We start from the raw sequence: 10,974 nt of genomic DNA, 5'->3' as shown, positions 1-10,974 counted from the left end.
CATTTGTAATCATCAAAATTAAACGAAATAAACATTTGAAATATATGAGTTTGTATGTAATGTATGAATATAATATACAAGTTTCACTTTTTAAATGGAATTACTAAAATCAATCTACTTTTTCATGATATTCTAATTTTATGACCAGCACCTGGATGTAATTTTCACATTTACTTCTTTTTCATACTTTATATTAGATGTTCAACAATTACTGTTTTGAAAAATGTTTTTGTGTGTTAGCAGTTTAAAGCTTTGCTAACATTTTATCATAACAGGAGGTTTTTGTGTGGGTTGTTGGAATGTGCATCACCTGAAAAAGCTTTTCAGTGGTTAAGGCAAAGTTCCTGACGCGTCGACACGAGAACGTTTATCATAATTCCATCTGACAGATTGTCACTGATGGATATCTACTAGCGTGTTGAGGTTTATGTTTTCCACACCTTACCTGATCAGCTCCACATTTCCACCCGAAAGCTCGTCTCCCTTTTTTTTTTTTTTCCTACTTTTCGGGAGACATTTGCTTTGAAGCTGTTGCAAATACTCACAGTAACATGTTGGCCTAAAGACTGGCTATTAATCTAAGATTTAACCCTGACTTGGAGGGAGAAATAAATAAAACCTTGCTTATAAAACTTAACAAATCTTTTAGTCTTGCCCTAATTGTCGTTTCTCTGCAGCTTTTTTTTTAATGCGAGACAGAAACTGAACACAAAAATGAATTGCCTCAGTACATGAAGGGCGATTGTTATTATTTATTTATTTATTTTTGTGTTTATTAATATTTACCATTACCCAACAAGGACTAACATCAGAAGGCTGTTCTGATTGGCAGGGTGGAGTAACGTCAAGCCAGTGTTTTTCCACTGAAGACATGAATGGACACCCAGTGAGTTCAGCACAGCCGAACTTTTCATACTCATCTTTTAAAATAAAATTATAACAATTCCCAGTTTTGAAACTATTTTTTTATTCAAAAACAAAATGATGTGAATCCCAACAAGGTGATGGGTGTAAAAAAAAAAAAAGCCATTATCTTTGCTTCTTTCTCTGATACTCGAAAAATTCTGAGCATGTTTATGGTGACTGCAGTTGACTGGCTTAAAAAAGTTGATTAATAGTCGCTTTGCTTTGGAAATATTATTCTCTCATGTTATGACGACAGTTTCATGCATCTGTTGATTGTTTAATGGTTTTTCGAAATTAATGCGACATCTTTGAACAACCCTTTTGTTTACTTTGCATTTGTTAAACGTACAAAGATCTGCAAAAAAATTCATGTGTTTTTGTCATCTGTTCTCTGTATTCTTCTAGATTACAGGTGCATTTGCCATGAATGAACTCTTTAGGCTGTTGATCTCTTGCTGCTTTTCACATTTCCTTGTTCTGACTTCTGAATATGTCATTTTTTGTTTTGTTTGATACATTTGTTTCATTCAAAAAACAATAATGGGTAATTCTGTGCCATTGTAAAGTAGGAGGTTTATAGCTATCTTACATGTTATAAAGAAAAGTGTGCAGAAACAATTCACTAGGTTACAGTTAGTATGATTACCTACATAATAATTTTTTTGTTTATTTAAGTTCTCACATTTACACTCAAGTATGTAGTTTCTACTTGATCTTGTTCTTGCTCACATTCCCTTTTGTAGTTGTTCTGTGACCTTACCGTCCATTATGTCCTTTACTCTCCCCCCCCATGCCTCCCGAATCCAACCCAGGAGCCTGGACCTGCTAAGGTAACAGTGACCAGCAGTGGAGGCAGCATCCCGTGCCTGACCAGCAGCATTGCCAGCGCTGAGCGGGTCCCGATGAGCCGTGCAACTCTGTGGCAGGAGGAGAGCCGCTGGAGCAGGGCCACCATCCCCTGCAGCCGCAGTGCCTCCTGCATCAGCCAGCTGAGCCAAAGCCAGACAGAGTCCAGTGTTACCAGTCAAGATGGTGAGGAGGAGGGCGTGCAGCTTCTTCAGCACCTCCCACTTTTCGTTTGAAGTTTAAAGAAAGCAGGTGTTTTGGCAGCTAACTTCAATAAGTGGTGCTGTGGCTTTCTTTCAGATGGCCGTACTGTGAGCACTGGGCGAAAGGTACGAGTGGAGAGTGGTTACTTTTCCCTGGAGAAGACCAAGTCAGAAACTTCTCCACACTCCCAGCCCCCCCAGAGTCTGACCCTGACCTCGTCAGTTTCATCCTCCTCTTCAGGAGCTCCCAGTTCCAGGTACAGCTCTGAATCCGATCCCCAAATTTCCCCTCATCAACCCTCCCAAGATCCCTTTCCCTCTCCAAGTGCAATTGTTTCCCCGACCTACTCCACCATCAGCTCCTCCCAGAGCTCGCTGGACTCCGAACCCAGCGGGGCTTCGCTTGCCTGGGAGGGGCGCAGTGGTGGTGGAGAGAGCAGAGTTGGCCGGTCCGGCAGAGAGTACACAGCACTGTCTGATGTGCCACGGGCTCGCATTCTGAGCTACCAGGAAGCCTTCCGCTCAGAGAAAAAGCGCCAAGAGCTGAGGGCACGGACACGGAGCCCAGGGAGGGAGGAGGTGGCTCGGCTATTTGGGGAGGAGCGCAGGTAAGGATAAATGCACACTTTTCTACGCTTTCATTCTAATAAGTTACTGGGAATTGCATATAAAAATAGTTGATTGGAGATTTTGTTTTTGTGAAGTTGTGTTGTTGATGCTAATATGATTATCAGTATCAAACCACTGCTTTTTAGTCTTTGGCAAATTTGTAAAACTCTTTAGATGGCATGCTATGTAATTATTGTATGTTTAGTTCATGCATTGCTTGAAACATTCAGCATTGTAGTTAGTTAGCACCACCCTGTGGCTGCCGTCTTCGAGGCACTTCTTCTTAAGCATCTTTTGCTACTGCTTCCTATCCTAGCTTATCAGTGGTTTAACATTAATGAGTTGGGAGAAAGTAGATTCACATGTAATTTTTATGTTCTAGCGGTCTTTACCTTTTGCTCCTGCTGCCTCGCTACTCTGTTTTGTTGTTTCAATCTTTTCCAGGAGCTTCTGAACGGAGCTTCTCAGAGCTAATGCTCAGCCAACCCCTCCACCCCTGTCCCAATGCTGTTCCCTGCTGGTCACCGCTGATTCCTGCTTTCTCTCATTTCATCTCTGCACCACCTGGGTGCACACATGCACTGTTTCAGACGAAACCTACTTAATTTGCTTTGTATACAAATGCACAAATGGTTGATTGTACCCTCAGTTAAACATTTCCTCTCATTTTTCACATACATACACTTGAACAAGTGCGGTGTCTTAAGGTAAAGTTGATTGTGTTGCCATTCCTGCTGCCTCTCCAATGTAATTAACCCACCATTCTAGTCCTTTTTCCTATTTCCTCTGAAGTTTATTTCTCATTGTATAACTTCACTCTTTGAGTGTCTCTGGATGGTTCTTATTGGGGTTGTTAAGTTTTCTCTGTCACGTGTTTTTTCTTTATCAGAAAGTTCAGAATGCTGTTCAAAACTTTACTTCTCGTCTCGTTATACTTCTTGTATCTTTTAAGAGACATGACACTTTGGCTCAAAATTGCTTCTTATATCATGCTTTGAGCTTGTTTTTACTATTTCATTCTGCCACCATTTAAGTATGTTATACTGCATCTTGATGTATATTTTAAGAATAAGTAATGTCTTTGGTATGCACTTTGAATAGTGGAATCTAAAATGCGTATTGAAGTGTATTTGCTTTGTGTCTTTCAGGCGACCTCAAATCATCGGTCGGTTTGAGGAGGGTCAGCATACAGAGCATATGGATACCAGCAACTCCGCTGACCCCTCAGTTAAAACTACAGTGATTCAAAGACAAGGCCGGAGCGAGAGACGCTATCTGGATGGCAAACATGTATGCAGCTCTCATCGTTACACATGAGCAAAATGAATCATTCGAGGCTTAGCAGTTCACTGAGGTAAAATCAGAGGAGTCTCAGTCAAATTAATTAACAGTTTTATATTTGCAGGAGATGTCACTGGATTCAGGGAAGGACTGTTTAGCCTTTGATGTTTCCAGCTCCAGTTTTGCCAATTTGAGAAGAGCCAAGTCGCTGGATCGCAGAGTCACAGAGTCCTCGATGACTGTAAGTTCAGAGAACAAATCCCACCTGCGTTCAACAGACCATCAGACTTCTATGAAACGAAGCTGTTTCCTTTCATTTGTTGGCAAAATTGGTCTTCTTTTCCCCCCTTTTGTATTCAGCTTAAAACTCAGGTCAAGACATAATAATTTTAAGTAAATCTTTAGCTGTTTAGCCTCAAACAAAAGCATAATTACGTTATATTGACTGATGGCAGCATTTTTTTAAACTTCTGCAAAGGAAGCATTTGTTTGAAGCATGCTTGCGTCACTTGCAGCCCTTTATTTCTAACTTTATTTCTAAATACAGTCCTCTTAAAGTTTGCTTTCTTTCTTTCCGCTTCTGTTGTTGCATTTCTGCGACAAGCCGTGACTTATTTTTGCAACAAATCAGTAAAGTTCTTCTCACGCCTCGACTACAGCCTTGACATTTTTTTCAGCCGTGATTCATTTGTTGCATTTGAAACCACACTTCTACATCAAACTGAGGTGGACTTCAGTGTGCTAGATGCATAACCAAAAAAAAAATATATAGAAAATAATAGTTCTCCACAAATCTTAAAACAAAGAATTGTTTATGGTGATTGTCGCTGCAGCTTCCTTTTTTTATTCAGGCTAACAGGCCTACTTATATTTACATCAGGAATATTATTAAATACATCTAGTGTTTTGTATTTGCATTGATTAAGTAGTACTTATATCCTTGGTATGTTTTAAAATAAATTTTCCTCATTACAAATAAGATTTACGTGTCTGTCAAGTTGATTCAGACTGCCTTGGTGTCTTGTTGAGGTCTGACTCCTGCTAGTCTGATCTGTGGTCTGTTCAGGGAGTGCTGGGGGGGTAAGTCTAGTCAGCGTGTGGCTGGTTTCTCTCTCCCTGTCCAAGCTGCAGCTGCCAAACCCCCACCCACTCCAACACAGACATGCACACGTCTACACACACCACTGCCGCCACTGCTACTGACGATTATAAATAACCAGCGCAGGGGCAGCCAGAGTTATGTGTGTGTCCCTGGGTTAGACAGAAAGAAACAGATTGTCAACATATGAATTAAAGGCAGTTAGCCATCAGAATGACTCTCTGCCAGGCGGTGACACCACACCGGATGAAGCTCAACAAAAACAAGGTATTGTTGAGTGATCAAAAGCCGGCTTTTATCTGAATGCTTTACTTTGGAGTCTATAAACAGACTTGAGCTTGGTTTCAATGTACAGCAGTGTGTGTTTCACAGTGAAAGTCCAGCTCCCGACAGCCAGTCTCTGTGGCTAAAACCACATATTTGCAATTATACTGCTTAGCTTCGGGCATTGCCTAACGAGAAAAAAATAAATGCACATAAATACAGTGTTTGGTGAGATGTTACTTATTTTCTGATTATATCAAGAACAAAATTCTAACCCACTGATGACTTCAGCAGTAACAAGGAGAAGTACAAACTGTTTCAACAAAATGCAGTTGCTTTTCATGTTATTGTACAAATTCTTGTGTTTGGCTTAACAAATTAATCCAGTTGCATTGCATAATATTACATCCCTCTGTTTTAATTTCAGCCAGATCTGCTGAACTTCAAAAAAGGATGGATGACAAAGCTTTACGAAGATGAAATGGTAATATGTTATTTATAGTAGAATGAAATGACTGCCTGCTAATCGTCTCTAATGCTAATTAAATGAACTATGCAATGTAATTAAAACCTTTTTTTTTTACTCTTAGTGGAAGAAACACTGGTTTGTTCTAACAGACCAGAGCTTGAGGTACTATAAGGACTCAATAGCTGAGGAGGTAAGGCTAGTCTCTCAGAGATTTTATGTAAACTAATAGGCAGTCATGTAGAAATGAGTTTTTATTCCTTGTCTTTGTTTTATTTTTCTCTCCTAGGCCTCAGAACTGGATGGTGAGATTGACCTTTCCACATGTTACGATGTCAAAGAGTTCCCAGTCCAGAGGAATTATGGCTTCCAAATCCTCGTGAGTGTCTCTTTGACATCTGTAGTAAATCTGAAACTTGTTGTCTCCACATTGTAGCTCCCCTGTCTTCTTCCAGTCTATAAACAGCCTTAGACAGCATGTGTTGTAACTGAGGGTATCAGACATCATCATTTCTTTGTCTGACCTGACTTGTCATCTCTCTGTGAAAGGCTTACATCATAGTGGTCTAAATCTGCTACAGCTGTTGCCACTTCCTTCCGTCTCCGTGAACCAATTTGACTTTCATTCTGCACAATATGTTTACCCAACCTCTCATATTAGGAAGCTTGGTCTTTGTCTGAAGTTTCTCTGTAACATAAATAAACCCAGAAACGTGTTTGATATATTGTTTTGTGTATCTAAGCTCAGCATTTTAATCCAGTCTGAGCGGAACAATGACTAATGGTTACAAGGTCATTCCATTTGTTTACATTAGCTCGAAGCTGCTTTCACAGCTATCATCCGGAGGATGTCAGAAATAGAGTGGTGAAAAGGATAGTTGTTGCTTTGGCTGAGAACAACATGGGTTTGGTGTCCGAATGAATAACCCTTGTATTTATATCTACTCCGTACACCGCGCTCTGACTGGACAGAGCTGCTCTCATTAACTTTGCTGCTTCGTAGAGTTTTTAAATCTAGATTGCTTGAGTTTTCTCTGAAGTTATGGCACAATTTTGTGGTTTTGTAGAAGTTGTCACTGAAATGCTCTTAGCTGAAGTCATTGCACAAACAGTAATATAAATGGAGAATTTCAGTTTAAAGATCATTTGTATTTCTAAAAACTATTTTCTAAGTTGATTAGTTTTCCATTGTTAAGCAATTACACAACATGTCTGTTCTAACTTGTGTGAGTTCATACAAATAGCACAAATAAATTTAAAGCTAATCTTCTGCTTGTTTCATTCGTCTCCTGGATATTAAAGATTTAAGAGTAGTTATAACCTTACAAAATGAAAACCTTTCTCCCCCCAATGTTGTGATGCTTTGATGCTCAGAAACCAATCTTTACTCGATGCAGTTTAAAGACATGAGCTTTTAGTCTGAAGTGTTTCACGAATATAGAAAAGCAGAGAACGAAGGTTAAAAATGATTTTCTGTCAAGCAGTAAAAAAAAATTCAATAAATATTAACATGAAATATTTCAAACTTAACAATGAGTCGTAAAAAATAAAGGGTAGATTGTATATTAGCAATAATTATTTAAAATGAGCATTAGCAGTGAATGTGCATCCATTTCTTTGTCTACAATGGTAGAAAGAGACAACTTGGTTTTCCTTTTAAAATGACAAATCTAAATGCTGTTGAGCTGTAGAAAGATGGCTTTTTTTCTCTAAACAATGGTAACAGGTCACTTTGATCAGCATGTCAGTCATTTAAATGAAATGTCTGTTTTCAGTGTAAAGATGGCGTCTGCACCCTGTCAGCTATGACCTCTGGAATCCGTCGCAATTGGATTCAGGCCATTATGAAGAATGTGCGACCCACTATTGCCCCCGACGTCACCCGGTAATACCCAGCCAGGATTAACACCATCCTCTGGCAGATGTACCAGATGCTTTTCTCACTTTATTTATCTGAATTCCTGTCTCCTTCTCACCCACTTTCATTCTTTCTCTTCTCCCTCAACCGGTATTTTCAACCCGCTTCCAGGAAAAACATCTCTCTGAAACTGTCCGTTCTGAAGCCCAGGTTGGAGTGCTTGTTGTGTCGAGTTTCTCTCCCTCCTCAAACAGTGATGTAATTGCTCGGCAATGTCAGCGCCGACGTGTTTGTCGTCCAGCCATATGTCATGTGATTGAGTAATGTCTCCCTGTCAGTTATACCGCCGTAGAAGCACGCGTCAACATCCTCGAATAATCTGCCCAACACCACAGGCCGATGCTAATCATCATTGTAATGTGACTGGCAACTCGGGAAGCTTTGGAAATGTTTATAGAACCACTTCTCAATCTCAGCTTATCCACAGAAAAAGATCTGATTGTGTAGGTGGAGCAGCTTGCAGCACATTACGTATGATGCTATTTGTTTATCACACGTACTGAGTCACACACATTCTCTGTCAGTTCGTCACCTAAAGTGTGTTTCTGCGTAAACTAACATGCACTTTTCTTTTCTGCTTTACAACACTGACCCTTCTCACCGACCTCACACTTAACGACACTTTTATACAATACCACATTGCACTTTAACACCACAAGTGCCGAGTTGCAGGAGGAGGCGGTTAACTGCAAATAAATGCTTTAGTTTCAGCTCCTTTTTATGCTGTGGCAACGTCGAAGCTAAAAATTGGCATCTGCAGTCAGGCTTGTCTCTGATCAGAAAAGCTGCTTTCAGTCCCACTGTCTGCTCTATAAATGTTTAGGTATTAATGCTTTGACTTGGCTCTATTCTGTGTTGGGTTTTTTTCCTTTTTAAATCAGGGTATCTGCAGGTCATATAATAAAAGGTTTTGATTTTTGATTTTTACCCCAGTGTTGTACCTAAACAGATACCAATTTGATACCCAAAGTCAGACCAGTTTTAACATACCGGTTTCCCTAAATTAGTGAGAGGATTCAGGTGACAGAAGCAGCAACACTACTACACGTTTCTGTGAAATTAACCTTAATCCTAACTTCATTTTCTTTGGATTATAATGCAAAGTAAACAAAGATTTATCTTCTAGTTTGTATAACTTTTTAAAGCTTGTTAAGAGAAGTAATAAAGGAAAGACATTCTCACTACTGTTTATTTTAAACTTATGTTGGTTTTAAAAGATACGTTCAGAAAAAGGCTTCAGTCATTTATCAGAAACAGGAAATCTTAATACTTAAAAAAACCTTTTTGATGTTTTAAGTTGATATACAAAAACTAAATATTTTTCTAACCTAGCAGTTGTTAGTCATAGGTTAAATGTTTTTTTAAAATATGTTATAAACTGATTGGATCTAATGCTCACCTAAAAGTTAATGTTTTTATGTTTCTTTCTCTAATTCTCTTTGTGAAGCTTCTTTTTGTTTTTTCTATTTTTTTCAACTCAAGAAGACTTGATTCATTTTGTCTTTTTACTGACAAAAGTTTTGATTGCCGTTAAAGTAATGAGGGAAATTAGCTCTAGAAAATGTAATCCTTTACTTCAGCTTCCATTGCCACTTCTTACCTCTCTGCTTGTGTTTAAGCTTTTCCTGATTTTTGGCTACAGCTCCAAAATACCAAACTTTTTTTACTTAATTCTGACTGAATGAAGCTTCATGGAAGTGACTTGACCTGAAAATGAGATGATACAAGAGAGGACTGGATTATAAACTCAGTTTTTCACAATGCAAGAGAGCTAATCAAGGACTTAGACTAATTTCTAATTTTTATTGGCTGTTCCATCTAATTCATGCTTCTCATCCAGGTTTAGGTAACATTAATTCTGTGTATTTCTTTGTTGTTGTTGAGTCATTGTTAAATAGTCCTGTGGGCACAGATAAAATCCACCCCTTATTTTAAATCAAGTGATTTCATTACATTCGGAAGGCTTTCAAAGATCATAAATTTAAGTTGGACCCTGCAGAAACCCTGACAAATCAATTAACTGAAGCTGCACTACCAGAAATGTTGATGCATTGTTGTTCTTCTCCCGCACCGCTTTATTTGAAGGTATTGAGCTGACGATAAGTATCCACATGTCAGGTTATAAGACTCTTTGCCTAGAGTTATTTATTTGTATTGGTTTGTGTTTTCTTTCATTCAGATCGATCCCTGATGAGCAGATAAAAGGTCATGTGATGTTGGAGCCATGCTCTCAGACGATTCCTGACATTAGCCCAAGTGTTGAGGTACCTAAAGCTGACGACCACAAACATCCGCCAGGCGGCACATCTCCTTCTGAGCCACGGAAAAGGGGAGTCCGAGAACGCAGGCGAGACGGCCGCTCAAAAACCTTCGACTGGTCCGAATTTAAAATCGAGCGGAAAGAAAAGCCGACAAAAGAGCGAGCGGAGACGGTTGACCTCAGCTCATCGTATTCTACGGCTTCCTCCTGCTACTCGCCCTCTTCTTCTCCTTCCTCGTTGGCGTCCTCTCCTGTATCTTCCTCCTCCCTGCAAACCTCGTCTGTATCAGGTCCTCAGCCGCATACTGTGAAAGAGGAAGCAGAAAAGGAGAACGCTAGGAGAGACAACGCATTGCACAGCACAACCAGTGCAGGTCTCACGCCAAAACCAGTTTCTGTTATTTCAACACGTAACGCCGCGCCCCTGGTACCTGAAAGCCACGAACAAGGAAAGATGGAAATAGACCACCCTGCTGCCATCTGCCAGCAGAGTGAAGACACAACAGACGGCATAGCTTCAGACGTCCAAGAAGAAATCGAACAACGTTGGCATCAAGTGGAGACGACACCCTTAAGAGAAGAGAAGCAAGTGCCAATTGTCACGACTTTGGGAGAATCTGAGCGGTTACCTGCACACGAGCTCGCTGCGCTGCTAGACAAGGAGGTGTGTTTTCACAGTGTGGTCTCATACATGTGTTCTAAGTGTTGGGGCAGTTTGTGGATCCCTGGGTTCTGTGCTTTGCCATAGTCAGTTGGATATTGGAGAATAAATATTTTGGTGCTTAATCTCAGCCTTTATCCGGATTGACTGACATCAAAACAGAAGAAACTCTCAGAGCTCTCAAAACACGTTTAAAGGTTAGAGAGTCAAAGAGTAATTGCTTTGATCTACACAAAGTCACAAAATCATTCTTCATTTGCATATCTTTTAACAGTTTGAAATCTTAGGGAGGCTTATGAGGAGCGTTAAAAAGACACCCTACCATTATTTTCATATGACCCCCTCACACCGCTGCACTCCAACGCACCACCCAGGTTTACTTCTTAAATCTGTTGTTTTTCCAGGCATCACAGCACCTGGGAAAAAATAAAAAATAAATTTATGCTTGCCCAATCCCTGCT

At 39.8% G+C, this 10,974-nt stretch overlaps 1 protein-coding gene across 4 annotated transcripts in view; it reads left to right on the top strand.

Annotated features, from left to right (window-relative positions):
• Positions 1 to 10,974, top strand: part of si:ch73-103b11.2 (protein outspread) — a 52,072-nt gene that overhangs the window by 30,920 nt on the left and 10,178 nt on the right. For 2 of the 4 annotated variants that reach the window (XR_001808617.3, XM_017418318.3), the window contains exons 6-15: positions 1,719 to 1,938; positions 2,053 to 2,563; positions 3,713 to 3,854; positions 3,970 to 4,086; positions 5,636 to 5,692; positions 5,799 to 5,867; positions 5,964 to 6,053; positions 7,450 to 7,559; positions 7,704 to 7,742; positions 9,772 to 10,516. Coding sequence is in view for 3 of the 4 variants with exons in the window: in XM_017418318.3 (XP_017273807.1) it covers positions 1,719 to 1,938; positions 2,053 to 2,563; positions 3,713 to 3,854; positions 3,970 to 4,086; positions 5,636 to 5,692; positions 5,799 to 5,867; positions 5,964 to 6,053; positions 7,450 to 7,559; positions 7,704 to 7,742; positions 9,772 to 10,516 (2,100 nt within the window). In the remaining variant the exon portion in view is untranslated. The remainder of the gene's footprint in view (positions 1 to 1,718; positions 1,939 to 2,052; positions 2,564 to 3,712; positions 3,855 to 3,969; positions 4,087 to 5,635; positions 5,693 to 5,798; positions 5,868 to 5,963; positions 6,054 to 7,449; positions 7,560 to 7,703; positions 7,743 to 9,771; positions 10,517 to 10,974) is intronic. The other 2 variants (XM_017418320.3, XM_017418319.3) reach the window with 2 other exon arrangements.

This window comes from Kryptolebias marmoratus, linkage group LG17, assembly GCF_001649575.2.
Source record: "Kryptolebias marmoratus isolate JLee-2015 linkage group LG17, ASM164957v2, whole genome shotgun sequence".
NCBI classification, from domain to species: Eukaryota; Metazoa; Chordata; class Actinopteri; order Cyprinodontiformes; family Rivulidae; genus Kryptolebias; species Kryptolebias marmoratus.
Note: the sequence above shows the minus strand (reverse complement) of the source record. Positions and strands in the feature narration are given on the sequence as shown.